Genomic DNA, 26,924 nt, shown 5'->3' on the forward strand with positions numbered 1-26,924 from the left:
TTTAATAATCGAAACTTTTGATCCATCTTCGATCTATTTTATTTTTTTTACTATTTTACTACTCGAGTATTAAAAGAAAAATTACTAAGTTTTTTTTACGATCGATCGTCCACCTATGAGGATCAATATCGATCGATTAAAATCGATATAGGAATCAATATTATTATTATTTTCTAATTTGATATTAATTTTATTATTTTCTTGATCTGAATCAATTTTTTTTATATTTCTTTCTAATATGCACACACACTCAAACAAATTCATTTAGGTAATTTTAATCTCTAAACCCTAATTTTCAAGTAGCATAGTAAAAGAGTAGGAAAGGTGGACTATACCACCTTCCATTAACCATACTTCAAAAATTGAAGGTTTGATAGGGAGAATAGCCCTCTCTTGAGATGGAAGCAAGAAAGATCTAAGCTGTGACTGCAGAAATAAGCTCATACTATGTATAGAATTGACAATTTACTGGTTGAAAGAGTGCTCTAAGTTAGATATTCAATTATTTTGTTACTAAGAATGTTGCAGTAATACTTGTTACAAATCTTTCACAGGTCTCCACAATTCGAATGCATAGATGAGTAGCTCAGAAACATGGGTAGTTACATCAATAAGTAGAACGCAAATAAAAAATATTGTCAAAATATTTTTTATTATGGCGTAAGAAAGACACCTCCAAATCGACACCACATCAAGTGATCAAGGTTATGGACAAGATCAAAGTTCGAGCTCAAACCAAATTAGTCTGCTCAACAAACTCTGAAAGCGACCACCGAAATCGAACGATAACAAGCAATAAATCTCTTAACCATGATAAACTAATATGTTGAGCTAAACCAAAGTAAACAGAAAATAATTGAACCCCTAATGTGGAGATATCACATCTTTCTCTTGCAAAATCACAAGCGTCACTGATTGGCAAAAATCAAGTTGTTTTCCCGGGAGCCGGTAATTTGAGTGTAGAAAGGTTGCAACTTTTATTTCTAGACTACGCTGTACAATACTTGGAAGTCATGGAAGTGTTCTTATTATACGAATCTGATCTCCCATGACAAAAGTTGAAAGTACCTAATAATCTACAGTGCAGATTGGAATATCATCTCCGCGAGTTCCTGCATCGAAAGTTAAAAGCAAAGGTCATGGTGAACTCAGATTACCAGAAAGCTTCATACAGGCATGGAAAACAGACTTGGGTTCGAGATAGATACCTGCTTTCCGGATGGAACAGAAGGTTCATCCCATTCCATGGCCTGCTTTTCAAGTGTCTCGAAGTCGGCTTTGCCAGCCTGATCAGAAGCATATAAAAAAAATGAAATGCATAGCATTAAAATTGTTGGATAATCCCACATTCATGGTCAATTGGTTTTATTTGTACAAGAAATGGATGTATTGATGAACAGACCTCAATTAAAGACCCAATCTCTGTGTCAAAACTTTGGTATCGCTTGCGGACAAGCTCTGCCAGGGAACCATCCTATCATAAAGAAAGGACCCTTATTAATATACTGGGAGTGGTCTCACATAAAATAAAATTTTCATATTACCTCGTTTAATTTTTTAACATTTCGGAGTCCACGGGCTAATGTGTCCATTCCAGAAATATGAGCAATGAACATGTCCTCAACATCAGTGCTCTCTCTCCGCCTAAAACCAAGGAAAAAAAACAAGCTTAGCACTTAGTTTAACTTGTAGCAGCAACATGCACTTGTTGCTTTTGTATACGGCTATCAGTCATCAAAACAATTTCAGGGATCTAGGATCAATAAATGGACAATAAGGAGTAAGAGCACCAACAGTTTTGCATCAAAGTTAAATCCACCAGGTGCAAGTCCTCCCTATCAAAACAAATAAAACAATAGTGATAGATCCAAAATAACTTGGAAAAGTGTAGTATATCCTATTACCTAGAGAAAACTTCAACTATTAAGACAGACAAGTATTTTAGTTCGACTTACATTTCTCACAACACTTAACATAACTAAGGTTGCCTCTCCAATGTCTGTAAGGAACTGATCTGTGTCCCAACCTGTGCCAAAAATAGTTGACGGTATCAAACACACATCATTATATATTCTCCAGCAATGAGGAAAGACTTAAGAGATTTGTAGCTTCAAGTGCCTTTAAGGGATAGTTGCACATACCAATCTGAGGATCACCAGTATTTGCATCGATATTTCCAAGTAATCCATTTATCCTTGCAGTTTCAAGCTCATGATGACAGCTGCAGCCAAGAAAAAGCCATTGATATTTTCAAGAAAAAGAACAAATATCTTCATATGACAATCTTCATATGTCAGCATTAGTCAAATCCACATCACAGACAGATCTTACCTATGACCAGACAAAGTAGCATGGTTACATTCAATATTCAGCTTGAACTCTCCTGCACCATAGAAATATCAGAATAATGTACTCAGAAATCAAGTGATAAAATGAAGAAAAAATAGTGATCTTAAAAACCTTCATAGAAATCAAGAGACTGAACTATCAAGAACTGAGTTGACAAAGGATGCAAACCTCAACAGGAAAATATTGAAACTAGTTGCAACAATCATATTACAATATACTGATAAAGCCTGCCTAGAATGATAGCCTGTAAATGAGCAACAGAGAAAACACATTGACATGTTCAAACATATATACAATATGGCAGTCAATCCAAAACTATTAGGCACTTATATCTGATAGTCGTTCTGTTATGTTCCTCTGCACAGGAGTGCATGTAAACATAATCATTCTGCTATGTCTATCTGCACAGGAATGCATATAAACAAAATGGTAGATACCACAAGAGATGCATATAAAAGGCTTAGGGGGGCCATGATTTTGCAGTCATGATTTTGTCTTTTGCTTTATTAAATGTCTTTAAAGATGGCCAACCATAAGAGGTGTAAGCATGACATTTTGGTGGTCATGAAAAACCATAGAATTTTGCATACATGTACTTGTTGCAGATTCCAAAGTTCATGAATGTATAAACTCATTTCATAATGCCAACAATCTGAATACTGGGTGAAATTCCCTTCTTTTCCGAATTAGTTGAATGAGCATAATCATAATGTTAGAACCCTTGCAGATTCTAAACTTGGGGTTGATCTCTTTAGGGGATCGGCCTCCTTGGAACTCTATAGGGGTTCCTCCCTCCAAGTTGCTGCTCAAAGGCTGCAGAAAATATTCATCTATTGCTTGAGAAAAGAGGAGGAATACATGACTATTTATAGGGCTTCTAAACCCTAACTCCTAATAAGACTCCTACTTAAGACTCTTACTTCTAACCAACTCCTAATATGACTCCTACTCAAGACTCCTATTCCCTTACAACTCCTAATTCTTCTCTAAGAAAAAACCTCCTAACAGAATGTCCCTCTCAATTAGGACTCTCCTAGATAGAGTCCTAACATAATGTCCCTCTCAATTAGGACTCTCCTAGCTAAAGTCCTAACAGTTTTACATGAATGTCCCTCTCAATTAGGACTCTCCTAGCTAGAGTCCTAACAAACCCGTCCTCTTCAAATCAGCCTTGTCCTCGAGGCTGACGATTCATGAATTTTGGGAATTTGATCTTCAAGTCATCATAGTTCTCCAAAGTGGCATCTTCTGTTAGTAGGTTTGCCCACTGTATTAGCAATTCAGTAGTGGATCGTCGTCGTCGAGTCATAATCCGTCGATCAATAATGGCACTTGGCTGAGTCTGAAGTCCTCCTTGGGTAGTCATATTTGGGGGGTGGCTTTGGGCTATCTCCAAGCACCTATTTACAACTTTTGTTTGGCCGTCGGTTTGTGAGTTATATGTCATACTCCTTTTCAATTTAGTACTCTTATAGTGTAATTCTTTTGAGTCCCAATTGTAATGAGCTACGGAGCTTGGTGCTTCCTCCAATTTTTTTATAATCTTACTAGTCTCTGAATCTTCCTGCCATTCCATCTTAATATCCTCAAGGAAGTCGCTGGTCGGAAGTGAAATGGCCAAAACTTCATCTTGCTCGGGTAGCTGCGAAAGCGCATCTGCAAGAACATTCTCTTTCCTCTTTTTGTAAGTTATTTCATAATCAAATCCAAGAAGTTTTGTTACCCAGTTTTACTGCTCAGGGGATGATATCTTTCGCTCCAAAAAGTACTTTAGGCTTTTATGGTCGGTTTTAATTTGAAATCGTCGACCAATCAAGTAGGGTCTCCACCTCGTTGCTGCGCGCACAATGGCGAGCATCTCCTTATCATATGTTGACTTATTTTGATGGGAGGGAGATAATGTCTTGCTAGTGTATGCGAGTGGTCGACCATCTTGCATGAGAATTGCTCCAATTCCGACTCCAAATGCGTCAGCCTCAATAATGAAGGGTCGGTTGAAATCTGGTAGTGTTAGCACCGGTGTCGTCGTCATGACTGCCTTAAGTTTGTCGAAGGCAGTAGAGGCTCTGTCCGACCATTGGAAGACATCTTTTTTCAATAAAGAAGTAAGTGGTGCACTGATCTCTCCATAGTTTTTCACGAACTTGTAGTAGTAGCCTGTTAAACCCAGAAAGCCATGTAGCAATTTTATGTTCCTTGGGGTCAACCAGTTTTGCATTGCTCCAATTTTAAAGGGGTCTACTGCCACACCTTCCTCTGATATGATATGCCGAAGATATTCCACCTTCTTTTGAAGAAAGCAAAAATTCATAGTGGTTGTTGTATGTTAAAAAGGTGGTTTTCGGTATGTCTTCTTCGCATACTCGTATTTGATGATACCTGGATCGAAGGTCCAGCTTTGTGAATATTTGTGCTCCCTTTCATCTAGCAACTCATCTACTACTGGAATAGGGTATTTATCCTTGATGGTTATGTCATTAAGAGATCGGTAATCAACATATAATCGCCATATTTCATCCTTCTTTCGTATGAGGAGCATCGGTGAAGAGTAGGGGCTGCAACATGGCCGAATAACTCCTGTTTTGAGCATCTATTTAACAATCCTTTCTATTTCATCCTTTTGGAGATGTGGATACTGATATGGCTGAGCATTTGCTGGAGATTTGCTTGGAAGAATCGTTATACAATGATCATGCCGACGGGTAAGAGGTAGGTTGCGCAGTTCGTCAAATATATCTGAAAATTCAGCAAGCAAAGGAAGTAGATTTGGATCTTCAAATTTTGTTGGCTCTCCCTTAGTTTGCTGCTCAAGTTGTACCAAAAAGCCGCTGCATGCTTTATCCAAAACCTTCTCCATTTGTTGTGTGCAAATCGTCGTTACGTCGCCCTCACGTTTCCCATGCAGTATCACCTGTTTCTCCTTACTGTAAAATTTTATAAATAGTTGTATAAAATTCCAAGAAATATCACCTAATGTCATCAACCATTTAATTCTGAGTATGGCCTCATGATCATCAAGAGGGAGGAGGAAGAAATCTGCAATTATCTCTTGGTCCTGCTGCAACAGTTTCACCTGCGGGCACCTATGATCACACTTCAAAATCCGTCCGTTGGCGACCGTAACGACAAACCTGCTGCAATTCTCAATAGGTAAGTTCATATGGACAGCAACCTTACTGTTTAGGAAGTTATTAGTGCTGCCCGTGTCGATGAGAACAGTGATCGGTTGTTGTTTGAGAAGGCCTCCAACTTTCATCGTTTGTGGGATTGAGTAGCCAACTAGTGTATGTACCGTAACTTTGGTCGGTTGTGGCTCTTCTTCTACATCTTCTTCTTCATGTTTAAGGCTCTCTTTTGGATGTTCAATGACCTCTTCTTCTATCGGTTCAATCATAAGAAGTCCCCCTTTACTACAGCGATGCTCACGGCTCCACGGCTCGTCACAATGCCAACATAACCCCTTCGCATATCGCTCCCGAAGCTCTTCTCTTGTTAACCTCTTTGGTTTAGGGACTTGGTCGATAGTAGGGGGGGCTAAGGGCTTCAATATTACTGGTTGAGGAGTGACCCTAGTCCTCCGAGCTTCATGGTTCAATTGCTCCTCTTGATGTCGTGCGAAAGAGATGGCTGCCATAAGCGTATACGATTGTCGCGCTTTAACTTCTCCTCGGATCTCCGGCTTCAAGCCCTCAATGAAGGTTCTCAATAGCCGTTTTTTAGACCAATCATGAGTTTGATTAGATAACCTTTCAAACCTGGTTTGGTACTTCTGAATGGTAGAGGTTTGTCGGATCTTTGCTAGTTGTCCATCAATATTCTCGTAATCGGTTGGTCTGAAGCGGATCAGCAGTCCTTCTTTGAATTGTCGCCATGAAAGGACTCCATAAGTATGTTCAAACTAGTCAAACCACTGTATAGCATCCCCTTCAAGATATATAGCTGCAATTTTCACCATAGATGCATCCGCGATTTTATGGTACCGAAAATATCGCTCCGCGCGCGAGATCCAACCAATTGGGTCTCCTTCTTCCCATCTAGGGAAGTCCACTCTCATGCATGGATAGTTGGGGTTGGTCATAGAGCTTCCCCTCTCTTGGAAGTCATATCTTTGGGCTTGGTGTGATTGGGCAAAGCTCTCTCCTTGATATGATTTCTTCGGGCTTAGTGGTCGGCCCAATCTGAGTTCGGTAAAGAGCGTCCGAATCTTATCCTCCATTCGCGCCTCCAAGGCTTCGAATTTAGCATTGATTGCCTCCTTAGATGTCATAGTATATGCCTCCAAATCTATGATGTTAAGATCTCTCTTTTGTTGTTAGGTTAAAGGCATGTATAGGTTGAGAGAAGTGGTGGTCGAAAGGGTTGGTGGATCGGTGGATGTAGGCTACGATTTAGACTTGTTTTGTGGCAGTTTTGGGTGCAGTTTGAGGATGTGGTTTAGTGGAGTTTTAGGGCTGTGGATGAAAGTTTTGGATCTGTAGTAGATGGCAGCAAAGGTTTGATAGAAATCAGTGGAAGTTGCAGCAAATATGTGCTGTCTTGTAAGAGTAGAATTGTCGTCGAAGAAACAATGGTTTCTCGATGTAATTTCTACCAAAAACTTAAGAGAATTGAGGAGGGAATTGATAGCAAAATCACAGATTATATGACAGCAAGGATGTCTAATTTAATCAAGAGAATTTCAGCAGTATAACAGTAATAAAATTGGTGCAAGTTGCGATAGCAGAATTGTCGTCGAAAAATTTCAGCGGGTTACGATGAAAATTTGCAACAACACAAAATTAATTTTAGAGATGAATTCCTTAATATATCAATCTTAGATGGAAGCCAAGATGATCTATGAAGTGTATAAGAAATTTCATTCAAAAAAGATTGCAAACAGATGGGTTAAGGCAACGATATGCAGCTGAAATTTTCTACAGCATAGATTTTCAAGTGCAGCAGATTGGACATAAAAGATCAGTAGTTTATATTGAGAATTTTTCGATGAAACCAAAGGGAAATCTACTGTTAGGAAGTGTCAAAGATGTCATAAAAATTTCGTAGAAATTTGGATAGAAAAAGCACAGTAGCAAGATCAAACAGATGGTGCTATGCGACTTGAATTCTGCAATTCAAGTGCAGCAGATTGGACATAAAAGATCAGTAGTTTATATTGAGAATTTTTTGATGAAACCAAAGGGAAATCCACTGTTAGGAAGTGTCAAAGATGTCATAAAAATTTCGTAGAAATTTGGATAGAAAAAGCACAATAGCAAGATCAAACAGATGGTGCTATGCGGCTGGAATTCTGCAAGGTATCTTTCGTCGTAGAGATGAAAACTTTGTGACGAAAAGTTTATGCAGCAATATAGGAACGATTTTTTTTTTTTTTGGATTTTCGAATAAGGATAACTAAATTGCAGCAGCAGTAAGGTAGGAAACCAGAACCTGTTGCAATTCACGGGGAGATCAAAGGATGATCCGCGGTGGTGAAGATGATGGCGGAATTCGGTGACGATCTTTTAAGCAATTGTGGGAATTGCTTTGGATGGTTGTAGAGGGTTGATGGATGGCTGTGGAAGGGCAGCGAGACGCCAAGAACGCTGCTCTGATACCAGGTGTTAGAACCCTTGCAGATTCTAAACTTGGGGTTGATCTCTTTAGGGGATCGGCCTCCTTGGAACTCTATAGGGGTTCCTCCCTCCAAGTTGCTGCTCAAAGGCTGCAGAAAATATTCATCTATTGCTTGAGAAAAGAGGAGGAATACATGGCTATTTATAGGGCTTCTAAACCCTAACTCCTAATACGACTCCTACTTAAGACTCTTACTTCTAACCAACTCCTAATATGACTCCTACTCAAGACTTCTATTCCCTTACAACTCCTAATTCTTCTCTAAGAAAAAACCTCCTAACAGAATGTCCCTCTCAATTAGGACTCTCCTAGATAGAGTCCTAACATAATGTCCCTCTCAATTAGGACTCTCCTAGCTAAAGTCCTAACAGTTTTACATGAATGTCCCTCTCAATTAGGACTCTCCTAGCTAGAGTCCTAACACATAACAAACATATTTCCTTGTTTGGACCATAAAAAAACACCTTTTAGATTAGAATTGCTAAAAATTAACCAATTATCAACCTGGAAAACAACATCAGGGACCGGATGAACCAGAAAGAACAAAGCTGAAAATGAGATAGTTATAAATGAGTTCATAAACTGTAGCATATATTACTTTTTTCATTTCTTTAGTGAGGTGAATTGACACTAAAAAATCTTAGCCCATAGGGATACATATTCAAACTCATAATTATGAAATTTCATATAAATAAATCTTGTTGGTTGATTTGAAATGAAGCCATGATAATTTGCAACCCATAATAGTGTTTCAGTATATCACTAGGAAAGCTGGTGAGCCAAAAGCTAAGAAAAACTTGGGAACATAATGGGCAATTTCATGAACTCCAATTCAATGCTTGTAAACAAGTCAATAATTCTATAATTATGCTAAAAGTTTATCACAAAAAAAAACTAAAGAAAAAAGCAGTCCTCATGGTAATTCTCATCAACAATACTTAGACACAATAAAATTATCTAAGAACTAGTGATTTTACTAAAACATATGGTCACTGAATTGTTTCGTAATGCTAAACTCTAGAGAAAACAAAAACTCTTGCTATGACTAGTTTGATGGAATAACTTAAAATTAGAAGAAATAAAGTATCCATTCAAGAAGTCATGGTACTCTGGCTTATGTAACCAACTTATGTGAATATGAGCAAGATGAGGACAGAAAAGTACCTATAAGGCCATACTTTTGAAGGAAAGCAAAGGCCGTTGCAGCATCCCAGTCATATCTGATATAACAAAAATCAATCAGATTAAGATAATGAACATATCATAGACCATCACCCTTAATTGCAATACATACTGGTGCTTTGTAGGTTCTTGTGGTTTGGGCTCAATCAGCAGAGTTCCTGGAGTATGGAAGAAAAAATCATGAATAATACTATAATTCAAGATGTTAAAGGTACTATAGCAAGTGAATCAGTAATTGCAATAAGAAAACATAAATAAGCATGCCAAGAAGATAAGACTATTAGATATAGTTGTCAGATCAGATAAATTACAAAAGAAAATGATTTTTTTTAACAATCAAACTTCATACAAAAATATGGAACATCAATTTCTGAGTGCTTTTAACTAGTAAGCTAATGACTTGAAAACCTAATTGTGCAATGAACTTATATTAGCCAATATGGATCAAGACATGGATACCATTGAACCCTATCTTCTTCTTGTAATCAACAGCAGCTTGAAGAAATCTTGCCTACAAAAAGTAAAACCTTGCTTTTAAATGCATAAGAATAATAATCTGGAAAACAATATGTGTGCTTTTACAATTATGAATTGTTCAGGTATTCTATCATAATAAATAAAAGAAAATTGATAATAGAAAAAGATTAACTCTGAACAGGTTAGACTGGCCAATATAGTTACTAACTCATACCAAGTGATCAAGCTCTCTTTGCATATCAGTGTTAAGAAGTGACTGATACCCTTCACGTCCACCCCAAAAAACATAGTTCTCTCCTCCTAGGTAGTGTGTTACCTACAAGAAAATGAAGCACAAATGTAGCGGATATTTGAAACTAAAGGCATTCAAATATTCAAAATTAACACCTCAATGGCCTTCTTGACTTGAGCAGCCGCATAAGCGTAAACTCCAACCTCTGAGCTGCAAGACAGAAGGATGAAAGTTGGTGAATATATACTTTGAAAGATAATACAGACTATTATTAAAAGAAGAATCACACAGTACCTAGTAGCTGCTCCATGCATGTAGCGAGGATGCAAGAAAAGTTGCGCTGTGCCCCACAAAGGTTTAATTTTAGTTCCCTCCTGTAAAACATATGAGATTCGTCAGGGGATAAAACTTAAATTACTATGGTTGATTCATAATAATAAGTGAACAATGAAAAGAGATCATAACAAATAGCAACATTATAGAGGCTCTACTCATGTTTTACAAGTGGTAATGCAGAATTATTACCTGAAGTTCCTTGGCAAGAGCTACCACTTCATCCAAGTTTGCATTAGTTTCCTGACAATACCAAATTGTCAAACAACAGAGTTTTAAGTAAAAAAATGTTTCTCACATGCTTAAGCAGTTAAACTTAAAAAGTTCGAAATTAACTAGATCACTGAGCAAACCCTGGTAACTTTTTTATGGATGAACAGTGACAGAGTTTGCTAAAAAACTTTTCAAGCATGCCTCAGAAGCAACATAACTTGATTCTTGCAATTAGTTGAATCATTGTCTTGCATCAGCATATATAACTGCTAAAGTCTGAATAAAGTTAACGATAAGAAACAACAATGATCATTGCTTACCGCAAGTGTTTTACCATCTGGAGCTATATCTCTATCGTGAAAACACCACCTATCAACTCCAAGTTTGTCCATGAATTCAAAGTGTGCTCTCACTGTGATTGGAGACATAACATGAGTGTCTTAACTTTAATTAACTACCTGATTGTATATTATCTTACTTTGTCCAACTAACTAGCTGACATAAAATTATCTTACTTCGTCTTTTGGCCATGGCTACAGAATTTGTACCATCCTCCCATGGCCATGATTTTGTTGGGGCACCAAAAGGATCAGCACCAGTCCCACGAAAGGTGTGCCAAAAGGCAACACTAAATCGCAACCAATCCTACAATAACAATTAGAAAGCATTAGCATCAACAAATGACAGGACAACTGATCCTTAAATAAGAAAACCAACAAACAAACCTTCATTTTCTTTCCAAGTATCTCTTCCTCAGCATTATACCACTTATAAGAAAGTGGATTTTTGCTGGTTGGACCCTAATGTGAAAGGGGAAAATTGCAACAAAATTTGTATTAGTTGATCAATCAAATCAACAAGAAAACCATGTTCATATTGCAGCAGACCCAATGTTCGGACAAAGTCAATAAAAAAATACAATGTCAATAAGATATTACTTCATATTTGATTTTTGGAATGCCGGGGAAGAACTCGCCTTCCCAGCCATCTGAAGAACCACCATCACACTTGGCCTCGAGATTAGCTGGGCATGTATGTGGACCTTCTGCAATCTGCAAGTAGAAATTATTCACACTTCCACCAAGACAGACATTTGAACATTTGGAAAAAGAAAAAGAAGGTATGGGGTTACTCACAACAGATGATAGGACCAAGGCCAAGGAGAACAGCAGCAGAGTCCGCTTTATCTCCATGGTGCACCAAAAGTGGAAAAGATGGTTCTGAAACTGAGAGAGTTAGAATGCATGAGAAACTGGTCGAGTTGCTATAACTCAAACAGAACATTTCAAATTCCATACAAAGAGGAGGATACAGCTTGTCCATAATTTTGTATAAAGATTTGGCTAATTTTTGAAGTTCTAAAATTACGTCTTTGATAAAATAAGTTTTTGGGTAAAATGGAGAAACTCAATAAGAGAATACAACCAACTTCCGAGGACAAATCAAATTCATTCCCCTTGAGAAATCAAATTCCTTCAGTGACTAACCGGTCTATTTCTACATTACGCTACACGGCTAAGAAAGTTAAATAAAATATAGAGATACAACCACAAACCAAGCAACAAATCACGGAGTCCTTTGAAAAATTGAATTAATCAACATGTACAGACTGCTCCCGTTTTTCTCAATGTTTGATGCAGAATAAAAAACAAACTGAATAATATCCCATCCCCTCATGAACCACTAAATAGGAAATCAAATTCGATTTGTCTCCTCAAAAGATGCGTTTTTTCTTCAAATGAACTTAGTCTCATGTTTCATCTATTCCTAAACTAAACACCGAAAGATCACATCTTTCCTTTCTCCCTAAACACGATATAATTGAAGAACTTCAAAAGAAATCCAAAGTGAAACCCCGACATAAAAACAGATAAAAGGAAAAAGGAAAACAAGCCGACATTTTTATTCACAGAACAAGCATTCAAAATCCTATGTTACTAATCCTCGACTCCAACGTTAACAAATGATCGATCCCCAAACTAAACACTCCAAAACATCACATCTTTCCTTTCTCTTTCTTTCTCCTAAACACGAGATCGATCATCGAGTCGACATAGAAATAGAAAAATCGACACGAAGAAGAAGAAGAAGAAGGGAAACACACCACCCCCGCGTCCCCAGCGATATCTCGACTTCACAGACGAACAGCGCTAGCAGCAAACAGTAGAGAATAAAGCCACCGCCGTGGATTAAAGCCAACACGGGCAAACGGCGATTGCCACGGATAGCCGTCAATCACGAGAATGTGGGATCTTATCCAACTCAAGCAACAGATCCCCAACATAGTCTACTTCTTATCGCCGTCCATCAGAAGACCTGGACCAAGGCCCATAAAGATTTGTATCCATCGTAACCGTCAAAATGTGAATGGACAGATCGCATAACCGTCAAAATATTCGTAAGCCTCACTAAAAGATGCTTAATATCTTGCTAGAGAATATTTATATTTTGAGTATCTTTTTTCTTTCTAAATAATATTTTTATTTTTAAAATATTTTGATCACCACAAGAAAAAATATTATAAATGAGTCAAATAAAATTAAAATATATTAAAATCAGTTTATATATCATATTATCATTCAAATATATATATTGATAATAATTTTTAAAAAAATAAAAATTATCTAAATAAAAATAAAAGTTTGAATTGTTATAGTGCCTTGATGATCACAACAAAAAACCTACTCAAAAATATTAAAAATGATCTTGATAGACTTTTAATCTTCACCAAACTAATTATAAGCTTAAAAATATGATATCATAATGGTGTACGAGTAACGATAATAATATATATATATAATATGATATTATTTTTATAATTTTTTAATAATATTTAATATTAAAAATACTGTAAATGAATCAAATGAAAACACTATAACACATTAAAACTAGTCAAAAAAAAGAGTGAAAATTTTGAGGAGAAGAGTTGGTGAAGGATATTTTAGATATTGATTTGGAAATATATATATTATATTTCTTTCAGAAAAAATCTTTAATTATTTTGGACTAAGTAGGAATTAACCAGTTGATGATTAGTGCATTGTTAATAGTTCTCATGTTTGTTTGATTATTATTATTTATGAACAACATATTAGGTTTGGATCGAGTAAGAATAGGTAAATAGATACACGATTTGGATATAAGATGGTTTTAATGCCTAAAAACATTAGTTAGCTTTAAATTTAGGTAGGATTATCCTACCTAATACAATTCCTACACACAAATTAAAGGAAATATGACTCCTCTAATTTTTTATTATATGAAATTGATGTAATTACCGTAAATTGGTATGTATTGTAATCCAAATATAATATATTAACTTAAATTATTTCTCAGATTTACGTATAAACCATGTCATATTCGAGTCGTATGAGTTTACCGAATTGTATATCTATAAATTATTTGTCACATGTTTATACGACATTAACATCAATTCTCTATCAATTTCGTCGTAAAAGGCTCAAGCTATAACAAATAAGAATCTATACCGCTCAGCTCCAACATAATTATTTTGATATAGTATGCATTTTTCGTTATTACTAGCTAAATAATTCCAACATGTTAAGACAGATATTATATAATTGTTTGATTTTTTGCTATTTTTTGTATCATCATAATTCTACTCAAAATTATTCACATAAAAATAGTATTTTAAATAAGTATCCTCGCTGATTTGTAAATAAAAATAATTAAATAGAGAGATTTATATTCAATCACATTGTTTTTTTTGTATAAATTTATAATATTTTTTAAAAATATTATAACTGAGAAATTCAATTAGTTCAAGTTATAATTTAGGTATTGTTTTAATTGTATTTGTTGGGCTAATAGTCATATTCAGCCCAATGTGGGCTTTATCAGTCCACAGCTCATCCCCTTTTAATTTAATCCTAATTTATATTGGAAATGGTGTGGTGGCTATAAAAAGAGACAGAAAAAAAAAGAAAAAAAGAGAAGAAGACAAGAATAATAGAGAGACTGTTCTCAATTATCTAGTAGTGCTTTCATCTCAGGTGAGATAATATTTACAATAGATTCTTACTGTGATTACTTGGAGAGAATTATGAAGGTTTTAGATATTGTGCATAGTAACGTAATCCTTGTATCTCAGTTATTCTCTTATGATTATTGCTAAGGTTTTGGACAAGAGATTGAGATTTATATATTCATTATTATTATTGTGGATTATCTCTAGTTTGTCCCGTGGTTTTTACCCTTCACATTGAAAGAATTTTCCATGTATATCTTGGTGTTATATTTGATTATGGTTCCATTTAATTTCGCTGTGTATTATGGTCTATTAGTATTTGTTCATATACAAAAGTTTATTTCGTTTTATATCCCATCAATTGGTATCAGAGCAGGGTTGTAGTGATTTAATTTTGTATTTGGACATGGAGGTTAATAATATTTCTCGCATGATTAGTTTAAATAGAAACAATTAGATGATATGGAAATCAAGAATGAAAGATCTCTTGTATTGCAAAGATTTATATAGACCTTTGCAGGGGAACAATGTAAAACCCACAACTATAACAGATGATGAGTGGAAGAGGCTAGATCGAAAATCAGTTGGGTTTATTCGATAGTGGCGTTTCTACTGAAAGTTCTATATATTATTTTTGGAAAAAGTTGGAAGGTCTCTATGAAATAAAAACAACCGGTAACAAAACTTTTTTAATCAAAAAACTTGTGAACCTAAAATATAGAGAGGGTGCTTCTATTGCTGAGTATTTGAATGAAATGCAGAGTATCACTAACCAGTTATCCTCTATGAAAATGTTTCTTGATAATGCGTTGTGGGCATTGTTACTTCTCAGTTCATTACCAGAAAGTTGGGAGACACTGGTGGTTTCCCTCAGTAATTCTGCGCCCGATGGTGTTGTCACCATGAGTCAAGTAACAAGTAGTTTATTGAATGAGAAGTTGAGAATAAAGAATTCAGCAACATCTCAGAATGATTCACAAGCACTTATCTCAGAGAATAGATGAAGGTCAAAGTCTAGAAGCAGTTCACACATGGGTAGGAGCAAGTCAAGATCAAGAAAAGATATTGTTTGTTATAACTATGGTGAGAAATGACATTACAAGAATCAATATAAGCAACCTAAGAAGAGCAAGAAAAAGAGAAAAGAAGTAGATTCTACATAGTCAAAAGATAATATCACAACTGCAGTGTAGGGTGGTGATTATTTGATTTTGTCTCATTCTGATGATTTTTTTTTTTTTGTTAGGATCTTAAGTAGGTGATTGACACAGGTGCTTCTTATTATACTATACCACGGAGGGAGTTTTCTGCTACCTATAGGTTTGAAAATTTTGGTGTTGTCAAGATGGGCAACTATGGCATGACAGACATCATTGGTATGGGTGATATCCATTTAAAGACCAACTTTAGCTAAAAGCGGGTGCTTAAAGATGTGAGGCATGTGGTTGATTTGAGGTTGAATTTAATTTCAGTTGAAAGACTAGATAATGAAAACTATGATAGCATATTTTATAGAGGGCAATGAAAGCTCACTAGGGGTTCTCTTGTTATAGCTAATTGAAAAAAATATCATATTTTGTACAGGTTGCAGGCTAAAATTTATGGTGAGCAGTTAAATACTATAGAGAAAGACTTCAACATAAATGTGGCATAGGCGATTGGGACACATGAGCGAGAAGGGGCTGCAAGCTCAAACCCTTGTATTGATTGTTTGGTTGGTAAACAACACATAGTTTCATTTGCTTATCCTATTATATCTAGAAAAATGCATGTCTTAGACCATGTTTATACAAATGTATATGGTCCTCTGAGGATAAAAACTCCTGATGGATCTGTTGATGTTCTTGGTATAAGTGATGTACTTTATTTTGTCACTTTTATAGATGATTTTTCCAAAAAAAATTTAAGTCTATGCTTTGAAGACCAAAGATCATGTGATTAATGTCTTCAAAGAGTTTCATACCAAGGTTAAAAGGGAGATAGAAAGACAATTGAAATGCATAAGATCATATAATAATGGTGAGTACACATGATTATTTGATAATTATTGTAGGCCATATGGGATCCAACATGATATGACAGTTCCTGGTACACCTCAGCATAATACAATTGCAGAGAGGATTAACCGCATCATTATGGAAAAGATCAGATATATGCATTTACAGGCCAAGTTACCCAAAAGGTTTTGGGATGAGGCTTTGAGGACTGTAGTTGATGTGATCAACTTGTCACCATGCACAATCCTAGATGGTGATGTTGCAGAGTATGTATGGTCAGGGAAAGATGTTTCCTACAAACATTTGAGAGTGTTTGGTTATCGTGCATTTGCACATGTTCCAGACAATGAGAGGTCCAAGCTGGATGGTAAGACTAAAGAATGTATTTTTCTTAGTTACTCACATGATCAGTTTGGTTACGGGCTTTGAAATCCAGAAAAACAGAAGGTGTTCAGAAATAGAAATATGATCTTCTTTGAGGATCAAACCTTTGAGGATTTAACGAAGAAGACATAAGCCAAGACTTTTGCAGAAGAATTAGCATGATTAGTAGATTGTGACCCAGTTATTCCTTTAGTATATCAGGATGATGGGAGAGATGTATAGGAAGATTGTGTAGAGTTTGATGTTGATCTACCTATAGGACATATTGAGTAAGAAGAAGTTGGAGGGCAACTTCCTACAGAACCTCAGTTGAGAAGATCTTCTAGACAACGTCAACCTTCCAGAAGATACTCTACAAATGAGTATGTGATGCTTACTGATGTAGGTGAACTAGAGACTTACCAGAAAGCAGTTGAAAGTGAGCAGAAAGATAAGCAATTGCAGCTTCAGAAAATTCATACGGATGACAACGGAGCAGACATGTTGACAAAGACTTTACCAAAAGAAAGACAGGAGATATGCCGACAGCTGATCGGCATGACTTCACATTGAGAAGTCATGAGACAACCTGCCTTATAGGTTGAAGGGGGAGGTTGTTTGGTTAACAACCCATATTCAGCCCATAGCTTATCCCTTCTTAACCTAACCTTAATTTATATTACGGATGGTGTGGTGGCTATAAAAAAAGATATAAAAAGACAGTAGTTTTTGGCAACCACGAGATTAAAAAAAAAGGAGGAAAACAAGATAGAAAAGAAAGAGAAAGAAAAGAAAGAAGACAAGGACAACACAAAGAGACGATTCTCAATCATCTAGTAGTGCTTTCATATCAAGTTAGATCAGATCTACAGTATATTCTTACTGTGATTACTTGGAGATAATTATGGAGGTTTTAGATATTATGCATAGTGACGTGATCCTTATATCCCTTATATCTCAGTTATTATCTTGTGATTGTTGTTAGAGTTTTGGACAAGAGATTGAGATTTGTGTATTCATTATTATTATAGTGAATTATCTCTAGTTTCTTTCGTCATTTTTACCCTTCTTGAAAGGGTTTTCGGTTTTACACGTATATCTCAATGTTCTATTTAATTTCACTGTGTGTTATGGTCTACTAGTATTTGTTCATATACAAAAGTTTATTTCGCTTTATATCACATCTGTATTATAATGAAAAAAAATTTGATAGATTATAACAACAAATAAGAACATTCTTGAAAAAATATTAAAAGGAATGTCTATCGAGAGCTAAAATAGAAATAATTTTCAAGAATTCACCCTATATTATTATACCTTCTCGAAATAAATAAATAAAAGAAAAAGAAAATATCCCACTTTTTCGTTCAGGATATTTTTGCCGATCCACGTGTTTCTTTCTTATCCATCCCAAAGAAAAGGGCCAATAAAAATTAATATAAATATGAAAGCAAACTCCCTCTCCTCGGTCTTTGCTTCTTCCTGTGGCTAGAGAACGGCCAAAGGAACTGTAATGGCGACCGCCGCATTCGCCCTCTCCTCCCTCCGCTTCCGTCCTCTCTCCGCCGCCGGGGTTCGCCCTAAGGCCGGAAGCCCTAAAAGGCCATCTCGTCCCAAGCCTAACCTCAAGTCCCGGAAGGTCTCCGGCGGCCCGCCGTCCTACCGCTTCTCGAGCGGCGGCGGTGGGGAGGCCACGACCTACACTCGCCTCCCTCCCAAGGGCGACTTCTCCCTCGATCCATCCGTCGTTCCGTTCTCCTCAGCGACCTCCGGTGAAATTAGGTTGCGTGAGTCGCCGGTTCCGGCTTTAAATTCTTCTAAGGAAAAGCCTTCGGACCGTCATCGAAGTAGAGGCTACGATAAGAAGGCTAAAGGTTCGTTCTCTGTGGAAGTGATCGAAGATGAGTTGTTGACGTTTGAACCCGATGGCAAGTTCTCCCTCGATCCATCCCTCGGATTCCACGCACGAGGCTCGGGCGAGTTTAGGGTCCAACAGGTAACAAATCCTGCGTCGAATTTGATGAATAAGAAGCTTTTGAACAGTTCGATATTTGTGCAGGACATCGAGGGAAGCGACGACGAATTTTTGGAGTTCGAATCGGATGAAGATGAGGTTATTGTGGGGTATGGATCCACGCATCCAGAGGTTGAGGCCTCGGATTTGGATTTAGAGTCTGAATCCGATGGGGAGTTGGAGGGTTATCTTGATGGAGACAATGAGTTTGGGAATGGAGAAGTGAAGGAGAAGGGGGTTCCTGCGATTATGAGATGCTTTGATAGCGCGAAGATATATGTGAAGGCCGGGAATGGAGGGAATGGAGTTGTGGCATTTAGACGTGAGAAATTTGTGCCTTTTGGCGGTCCATCAGGAGGAGATGGAGGGAAGGGAGGAGATGTGTATGTGGAGGTCGATGGGGCAATGAATTCTTTACTCCCATTCCGTAAAAATGTGCACTTCAGGGCTGGGAGAGGTGGGCACGGCCAGGGAAGGAAGCAGGCTGGGGCGAAGGGAGAGGATGTGGTTGTGAAGGTGGCACCTGGAACTGTGATCAGAGAGGCCTTCAAAGGAGGTATGCTGGGTGAGGTGTTGCTGGAGTTAATGCACCCTGGACAGCGGGCACTGCTCTTACCTGGTGGGCGGGGTGGGAGAGGAAATGCATCTTTCAAATCAGGGACTAATAAGGTACCAAAGATTGCAGAAAATGGAGAAGAGGGCGCCGAAATGTGAGTATTAAAATTTTCTTTTTTTGTTTTCTTCTCATTTTATGTATTAAATATGTGTTTATTCTTGAATTTGCAAGAGAGCATATACATATTTAAGAAATGACTTCATATTGAAATGAGAAACATTTCCAACGACTGACTTTTAATTTAGTCGACATACTTCTTACAATATAGACTGCAATGAAGTTGAAGTTTGTTAGAGCCTCCGGATTCTTAGTGGAGAGGGAATAAGTTCATGTCATCCAATTTATCTAATTGACCTACTCTTGAGAGAGTCAAATTAGCTAGGCATATATATTGTACTGCTCCTTATTTATCTTATTGGTGTTTCTTTTGTTTTGAGACAGAGTAGCATCTAGGGATTTTTGTTATGGTGGGAATGGCTGAAAGGTTCTCGAACTTCCTAAACAATTAGATAGCCACCCTGCATGGGATTAGCAAACATGTGTCATCTTGACGGCTGATGATTTTGAATGTCTACAAAAATTTGATGATCATCATTATGTGTACGATCGGTGCAGGAAACATATCTCATCTTGATGACTGATGATCTTGAAGCTATGTGAGTATAAAAAGGGCAATGGGGCACTAAGGATAACATGCATGGTTCTCCTACAATGTTGCCATTATAAAATCAAAACACAATAGTTGATGATTTGAATTTTTTAAAGAAAATTAATCAGTTAACCAGTAGGTTGAGGGAATTAGAAATGAAATTAGTTCACAGAAGAAATGTTGTTATGTATTTTAAAGAGAAGATGTTGTAATCATCATCACTGAACACAAAGATTGTCATATAAAAATCCTGGATTGATGTGATTGTCAATTAAAAGAACCTCTAGCATGTTGCTGGATGAGTTATTCTAAGAAGAAGCACTCTGTTGTATCTAAAATCACTAGTTAGTGATATTTGATTTTACTTAGACAGCTGCAAGCTGTGAGGGTCAGTTACCTTAGCAGAAATGTTAATGTAATTGCCCACAATCTGGCAAATTTTGGTAGGGAATCTATGGTATCTCAATCTTGGGGAGATGATTTTGATAGTTTTTTGGCCTCTGTAACTGATGGGCACCATTATTTAGTAATGGAATAGAGTTTTCTTCTTTTTTTTCAAAAAAAAGAAGAGACCTTATTTCCACAAGGACATGAGTGCTTTATATCTTGCATCAATTAAATAATTTGGCAAACCAAGATTGTAATTTATATGAAGCCTGAGATAAATTATGATACATGTATTATGTAGAAATTGTCATGTTCTGGAATAAACAAGTTTGCTGATGGATTAGGCTATCCAATGCCATCTCTGTAGATTTTTTTTGTTATAAAGTTTTTGTAGCTTAACGAGAAGTCTAAAAAGAGATCTTTGATGAAGCAACTGGGTCTGATATATTTCTTACTATAATTTTGTTACTGTTCGTATCTAGAAAGTGAACATAAAATTTCTGTTCTTACATGAAGCTTGTGATTAGATAAACTCTTCAGAATTATGCGATGGTTGAAACTTTCTCTTGATTTCTATAGCAGCACCATATGGCAAAATTCATGAACTGGCTAAAAGAACTGATATGTAGGCTCTGCATAAGATAATGACCATATTTGGAGAAAGAATATTTTATATACAAATTGTCAGTATGAAATGGATTTTTCCTCCAAAGTAGGTTAAACCTATATATTTTTAAGACCCAGTTCCAGCAAGCAGGGTCTTAATGGCATTGAATTTCTCTGCCAAATTATGTATGCTTTTTTGATCTGTTCAAAGATCCTTGGATTCATTGTCAGAATTATGTAGGTCAAGAAGTTTTGTTACCCAACTAGAATGTTCCTCAGGTGGTTGGATCTGGAGCTGAAGCTTGTAGCTGATGTTGGAATTGTGGGTGCTCCAAATGCTGGAAAAAGCACTCTCTTAAGTGCTATTAGCGCTGCTCAGCCAACCATCGCCAATTATCCCTTTACAACTTTGCTTCCTAATCTGGGAGTAGTTTCATTAGATTTTGATGCCACGATGGTGGTTGCAGATCTACCAGGTTTGCTTGAAGGTGCTCACAGGGGATTTGGCTTAGGTCATGAGTTCCTAAGACATGCTGAAAGATGTTCTGTCTTGGTAAAATGCTTAATCAGTGTTTAGCTAGTTACTTTCATTTGTCTTTCAGACTTAATGGTAGATGGTATCTAGTTGATTTCATATTGATGTGTTGTTGGGTTGTTTCTTCTTTTCCCGGAGAAAGTTCTGGCACAGTATGCATAGTTTATGCAAGCAATAATTCTTTTGGAATTTATTCAGAATTTGCATAATTAGTGATAGTACTGAAATGATCTTCAGCAAGATTAGTGGGCGCCGTTGTGTTTCTCATTCTAAACTTGCAATTTTTAGGGTTTCTAACATTCAGTACCTATTGATACCTTTTCTTCCTGATTATTTTGCACGTTGATGATCCTTGTTCCTCATTTCTTGTATCTGCTGACTCGGGCATCCGTCTTCTTCAATATGAATTTCCACTTGAGTATGATGCACATCATAAAAGTTTTAGCAAACATAATTTGTTCTTCAATGTTATACTTCAATCATCATCAACTATTCAAGTTTCCATAGAGGTCATTTTGACGGATATGAAATGTGTTTTAATGTTCAAGCCAGAGACAATATCCCTTTGTCATATTTATGGTTATTGATTGATTTGAAGCACAAGTAATAGTCATAGCTCATGTTTCTTTAGTTCTTGAACGTTTTGCTGATGAGCTTACATTATTCTAACATATTTCCATGAATTCTTCTGGTCAACCCTACGTGCTGCAGTTTAAGCCACTAGATCTTTGTTATTCTTTTGTCTTCCTCCAATCTACTTTTCTTCTTCCTTCCTCCCTCTTGATTATCAGTTAGTCTGTTGTGTAGTTTCGGCATCTATATGTTAAATTTCAGCTGTAGATGACTGGTTTTGACATCAGCCATAAGTAGAATGTAGACTCAAAGATCATTTGACACTTTCTATTATCTCAAAACTGCAGTAGGTTTCATGCAATAACTATCAAAGGTATAAGTTTTTGATATGAATTGATAGTGCAGCATGGAAATGCATACATCAAGATGTGAATGTTGGTGTTTGGTGGGTTCCATGTTTGAATTCTATACTTCCTACGATAATGAATCCCCTAGGTTTTATCCTATCTTCTGAAAATTTACAAGGCTTTTGTGACTATTCTTTCTTTGGTAACCTTGGCACCTTATTTTAAAATTTTTCATACTCAATATATTATCAAATACATTAAATTTTAACAAGTTTCTTTTATAGCAAGACTGGTTAAATCTTTTGAATTAGTTCTAATGGTTAATTTTGGGTGCTTCATTTAAATGCCTACTCATAAACGAATTCATATGCTGAACTTTGTTGTGATACTTATTGTTCATTTTGATGGGCCATCTGGTTTGCTGCTTAAATGATAATAATTTGTAAAAATAATTTTCTATTCAGCTGTAGGATTTCCTAATTAATCTTAATTGTGCAGATGAGTTACTTCTAGTATTAGTTATTGTTACAATTAACATTTTTGACTAATAAAACTTCTCTTGTGATATGGATCCTCAGGTGCATGTTGTTGATGGTTCAGGGCTCCAGCCAGAGTATGAATTTGATGCAGTTAGATTGGAACTGGAATTATTTAGCCCAGGGCTCGCAGAGAAGCCGTATATTGTTGTATATAACAAAATGGACCTTCCAGAAGCATATGAGAGCTGGGATTCATTCGAGGAACATCTGCAAGCTCGTGGAATCCAGCCTTTCTGTAGTAGTGCAATGAATAGACAGGGGACACATGATATTGTGGTTGCTGCCTATGAACTTCTAAGGGAAGAAAGGAAATCAAAAAGGGAATCTGAAGGTAACTAATTTATTATTCTTTTCTTTTCCTGTTTTTATGGTGTAATCATAGCATTTTTTCTGTCCAATGACTAGGTACTGATGTATTTTTCTGTCTTAATAAGCCTAAATTCCAATTATGTGTGGTCATCCTAAACTAATTTGGTGTGAAGCTGGTTCTTGAAAACAAACTATCCGTGTTATGTATATACCTTCATTTTATATTCTTTTTTTTCTTAGTTCATTATATACTGGTTCTTAATTTAAGACCATTACAAATTAATGATAACTGAGATTTTGTGAGAAGTGTCCTTGTGGTGATGTTGTGCCACTAATCTGATTTCCCAGCTAAATTCCTTTGTGTGTTATCCTAAACTAATTTGGTGTTCAGTTGGTTCTTGAAAATAAACTATCCATGTTATGCATATACCTTCACCTTTGTGTTCTTTCTTATTTCTAAGATCACTATACTAGTCTGGGTTTTATTTAAGGCCATCATAAGTTTCTGATAACTGAGATTTTTTGGCAATTTTTCTTGTGGTGATATTATGAAACTAATCTGATATCCTTCTTGATGGGAAAATAAACCATCTGCATGAATACAAGCACTTTTCACAAGTGTACAATGCTAGGTCAGAACATCAACCAAGAGATGGGGAGAAGAAATAGATGCTAAACAAACAAGAGAGGAAACGCCTTCAAGCACAAATTCCACAATATCCTAACCAAAGTAAAATTGCAGCTGACAGAAAAACTAAGAAACAATGGACCAAGAAATCTCCACCAACAATGGTTTGGAATGGAAGAAAAGTTATAATGAAAAAGGGCCAGCTACCTTATCTTAGAACCTTCAGAATTTGACCTTTTTCGGCTTCTCTGAGAGACAAGAAGCCCCTAAGAAGAAAATAGATCTGTTCTCTCTACTTTTTCTTCATAACTAAAGGCTTAAATAAGATATGTAACTGACTACATGGACTACCAACTACTGCCCATGTAACTGACTACATGGACTACCAACAACTACTTCACTAAGAAAATAGATCTTAGTGAAGCACTAAGATTTGACATTTCCTAACCTTATGTTGTTTCAGTTTGGAAAAAGATTATATATGGTAGCTTAGTTTGGTTGTTTACTTTTATAGATTTACGTTTGAATTGTAAAGGTTATCTTTATCCATGTAATTTATTTGGTTTTGTATGTGTGGTATTTCCCATAGTCATTGTTGTGCTGCTTCTTGCTGCAGAGTGGACTGGTCCATTGAATCTAAATCATGTTGCCGACACCATACAAAAGCAACGAAGCTCTTCCATGAATGAATTTGAAATCTTTTACGATAGCAGCTCTAATACATGGCATGTAGATGGGGCTGGATTACAACGTTTTGTTCAAATGACAAATTGGCAGTATGCATTCTACTCTCTTTGTGACCATTCTGACCTTATCATTGGGTGTTGGCCAATTCTTGTGTTCTTATTGCTGTGAAGTATTCAACTTCGTGTGTGTGTGTGTGTGTGTGTGTGCGCGCGCGCGCACGCACACACACACATTTCTTATGCAGCACCTTATTGATAAAATTGTTAACCATAACACTTACATTTTGGAAATGATATGAAAATGGTTTTTTTGTATCGTATTTGCGTAAATTGCACTATAAGAAGGTACATTATGATGGATCATTTTTGCACTATATCTGTAAGAAAAATTCTGGAATTTAAGTGGTTACATTACACGTCACTTTTACATACGTTTATAACTTAAGCTAAGCAAATTCACTAATGGAAAAATGAAACTATAGTACCTAAGAAGGAACATTAGCAAGCTAATGTAAAACTAAAAAGAAACAATAACTTCATTTGGGGAAAAGGTTGGATGAAGTTCAATTTGAAGAAGGTTATGTCAGACTAAAAATTCTTTAATAGTGCTGAATATAATCAAATATTTTAATTTTTAGAACTCTATGAAACCATCATTTTTCTTTTTTTCATAGTCATTATAGACATAATTGAGAGTGACCCATGGTGCATTAGTGAGTTTTGTAGGTTGGGCTATATGTATTTGTCCCTCCACAAACTTTGTAGTGGTGGAAACCTTGTGCAATGAGGTTTCTTTTTCATTAAAGAACTTTTTTCTCACTGGTTGTTATCTTGCATGATAACCTGCTAAAAACTATCACATCTAATCTGGGGAGTACAAAATGTAACAAAATTAATTTGATTAAATTTGATTAATAATGTTTTTCAGAGGGGGCGAGGTGTGGTTCTATGTATCCCGTACTAAGAGGATTTATTTATTTTTGTTGAAATTATCTGATAACATACGACATAACCTTAAATGTGGATCAGGTATTTGGAGTCTTTGAGAAGATTTCAGCATGTTTTGGAGGCATGTGGCGTGAACAAATCTCTAATTAAACGTGGAATTAAAGAAGGGGACACAGTCATCATATCAGAGGTACAATTTGCAATCCTCTTATTGGTTAAAGTTTTTGCTTAATGATTACAAGCTCAGCAGGTAGCGGGTTCTCAAAATTGAAATTGTTTTTTTTTTCTTTTAATTTGATTTGATTAACTCTGTTTTTGAAATTTTGTGGCAATTCACAAGATGGAAATGGTGTGGCATGATGAAATTGAAAAAAATGATTCATCGAGCGTGAGAAAACGAGCAATTGGTTCTGTAAAATGGCCGCAATTGTATTAGAAAAATTGTCAAGAAACTCTCTGGTACGAGGAAAGATTTACCTTTTAATTTAACCATAATTCTTCTGTAGCCTAAATGTAAGGTCTCTGCAAATTGCTTCTCAGCCCATATACACGGAGGATGAGTTGTGTGTACTCAGATGTTAACCCCAAACAATTTAACGTGTTAACACGAGCTTGGAAATATTCTCAAGGTAAGCTTTCTATTTCTGTCATGGTTTACAGTATAAGTAGGGAGTTTGAATCAATTCAGCTGAGTTGCATTTGCTACTTGCATATCAGCGGGCTGTATCAAATGCAATTTGCTCGCTTGAAAATGAAGATCCAACAGCGGACACTTTGACCGAGCCATCTGATTATCTCACCGACAGCGACAGTTGGATCATGCTGCCTCTGGTGCAGGTTGGGTCAGGTTCTTTGGGCGAACATGTGCTGGTTACACGTTGCGCGACCTCATGTTTGTTGTTCGAATGATGTTTGTACTAATGGTCACGATGCTCATGATGTATGCAACATTTGCCCCAGTCTAATCTCATTTGCCAATGACCAAGGCTGTTAACTCTCTGTTAGCGTCATTCTTACACAGTCTATTGTGATTTCGGGATCATATCTCTCTCCCTTTAACTTGTACGGTGGTGGGTGGATTAGTGCAGGGCGGAAGACATCAATATTTATACGCATGCACATATGTACCAAGCATTTGGATTGGTATGCTTTTGCATCCATTAGGGAAATGTTGTGGTAATGATTTGTACTCGTGGCTTCTATTGGATTTCTTATAATTTGGATGCATCAATACAGATGAATTGATTGGATAATCAATCGATATTTCCATTTAGACAAATTCTATAAGCGAAAAAATTTGTTTTTGGATAGGAGGAATATTCTCGATTGCTTGCAGGAGA

General features: G+C 36.4%; 2 protein-coding genes across 4 annotated transcripts; one reads left to right on the plus strand and one right to left on the minus strand.

The window, feature by feature from the left end:
* Nucleotides 1-853: 853 nt before the first annotated feature.
* Nucleotides 854-12,625, minus strand: LOC103998240 (xylose isomerase). Of its 2 annotated transcripts, none has more exons than XM_065125799.1 (21): nucleotides 12,504-12,625; nucleotides 11,536-11,625; nucleotides 11,338-11,451; nucleotides 11,125-11,199; nucleotides 10,915-11,044; nucleotides 10,720-10,811; nucleotides 10,379-10,429; nucleotides 10,148-10,227; nucleotides 10,009-10,063; nucleotides 9,836-9,937; nucleotides 9,604-9,655; nucleotides 9,257-9,302; nucleotides 9,127-9,182; nucleotides 2,332-2,383; nucleotides 2,142-2,221; nucleotides 1,956-2,026; nucleotides 1,795-1,835; nucleotides 1,545-1,644; nucleotides 1,403-1,474; nucleotides 1,209-1,286; nucleotides 854-1,112 (listed from the first exon to the last, which is right to left on the minus strand). In XM_065125799.1, exons 2-21 carry the CDS (start codon nucleotides 11,590-11,592, stop codon nucleotides 1,077-1,079), a joined length of 1,440 nt encoding a protein of 479 aa, XP_064981871.1. In that variant the 5' UTR covers nucleotides 11,593-11,625; nucleotides 12,504-12,625; the 3' UTR covers nucleotides 854-1,076. The 2 variants fall into 2 exon arrangements, with proteins under 2 accessions (XP_064981871.1, XP_009417936.2); XM_009419661.3 differs by having other exon boundaries at nucleotides 11,536-11,619; nucleotides 12,504-12,576.
* A 5,595-nt stretch (nucleotides 12,626-18,220) lies between these two features.
* LOC135623171 (probable GTP-binding protein OBGC1, chloroplastic) lies at nucleotides 18,221-26,583 on the plus strand. 2 transcript variants are annotated; one of them, XM_065125800.1, is made up of 9 exons: nucleotides 18,221-18,743; nucleotides 18,807-19,471; nucleotides 21,299-21,572; nucleotides 23,053-23,344; nucleotides 24,567-24,726; nucleotides 25,666-25,774; nucleotides 25,925-26,043; nucleotides 26,125-26,213; nucleotides 26,302-26,583. In XM_065125800.1, exons 1-7 carry the CDS (start codon nucleotides 18,261-18,263, stop codon nucleotides 26,018-26,020), a joined length of 2,079 nt encoding a protein of 692 aa, XP_064981872.1. In that variant the 5' UTR covers nucleotides 18,221-18,260; the 3' UTR covers nucleotides 26,021-26,043; nucleotides 26,125-26,213; nucleotides 26,302-26,583. The 2 variants fall into 2 exon arrangements, with proteins under 2 accessions (XP_064981872.1, XP_064981873.1); XM_065125801.1 differs by having other exon boundaries at nucleotides 18,529-18,743; nucleotides 18,791-19,471.
* Nucleotides 26,584-26,924: the final 341 nt, after the last annotated feature.

The sequence above is a fragment of the Musa acuminata genome, chromosome BXJ2-9, assembly GCF_036884655.1.
Source record: "Musa acuminata AAA Group cultivar baxijiao chromosome BXJ2-9, Cavendish_Baxijiao_AAA, whole genome shotgun sequence".
Classification (NCBI taxonomy): Eukaryota; Viridiplantae; Streptophyta; class Magnoliopsida; order Zingiberales; family Musaceae; genus Musa; species Musa acuminata.

What these genes read in the sequence shown, in the direction of transcription:
- LOC103998240 (XM_065125799.1), bottom strand. Translation starts at nt 11,592, where the DNA reads ATGGAGATAAAGCGGACTCTGCTGCTGTTCTCCTTGGCCTTGGTCCTA. An exon ending in CAGATGGTAAAACACTTGCG is followed by an intron (nt 10,430 to 10,719) that starts GTAAGCAATGAT and finishes TGGTATTGTCAG; the next exon opens with GAAACTAATGCAAACTTGGA. An exon ending in AGATTGGGTCTTTAATTGAG is followed by an intron (nt 1,287 to 1,402) that starts GTCTGTTCATCA and finishes GCTTCTGATCAG; the next exon opens with GCTGGCAAAGCCGACTTCGA.
- LOC135623171 (XM_065125800.1), top strand. Translation starts at nt 18,261, where the DNA reads ATGGCGACCGCCGCATTCGCCCTCTCCTCCCTCCGCTTCCGTCCTCTC. An exon ending in CTGAAAGATGTTCTGTCTTG is followed by an intron (nt 21,573 to 23,052) that starts GTAAAATGCTTA and finishes ATGGATCCTCAG; the next exon opens with GTGCATGTTGTTGATGGTTC. An exon ending in GTTCAAATGACAAATTGGCA is followed by an intron (nt 24,727 to 25,665) that starts GTATGCATTCTA and finishes AATGTGGATCAG; the next exon opens with GTATTTGGAGTCTTTGAGAA.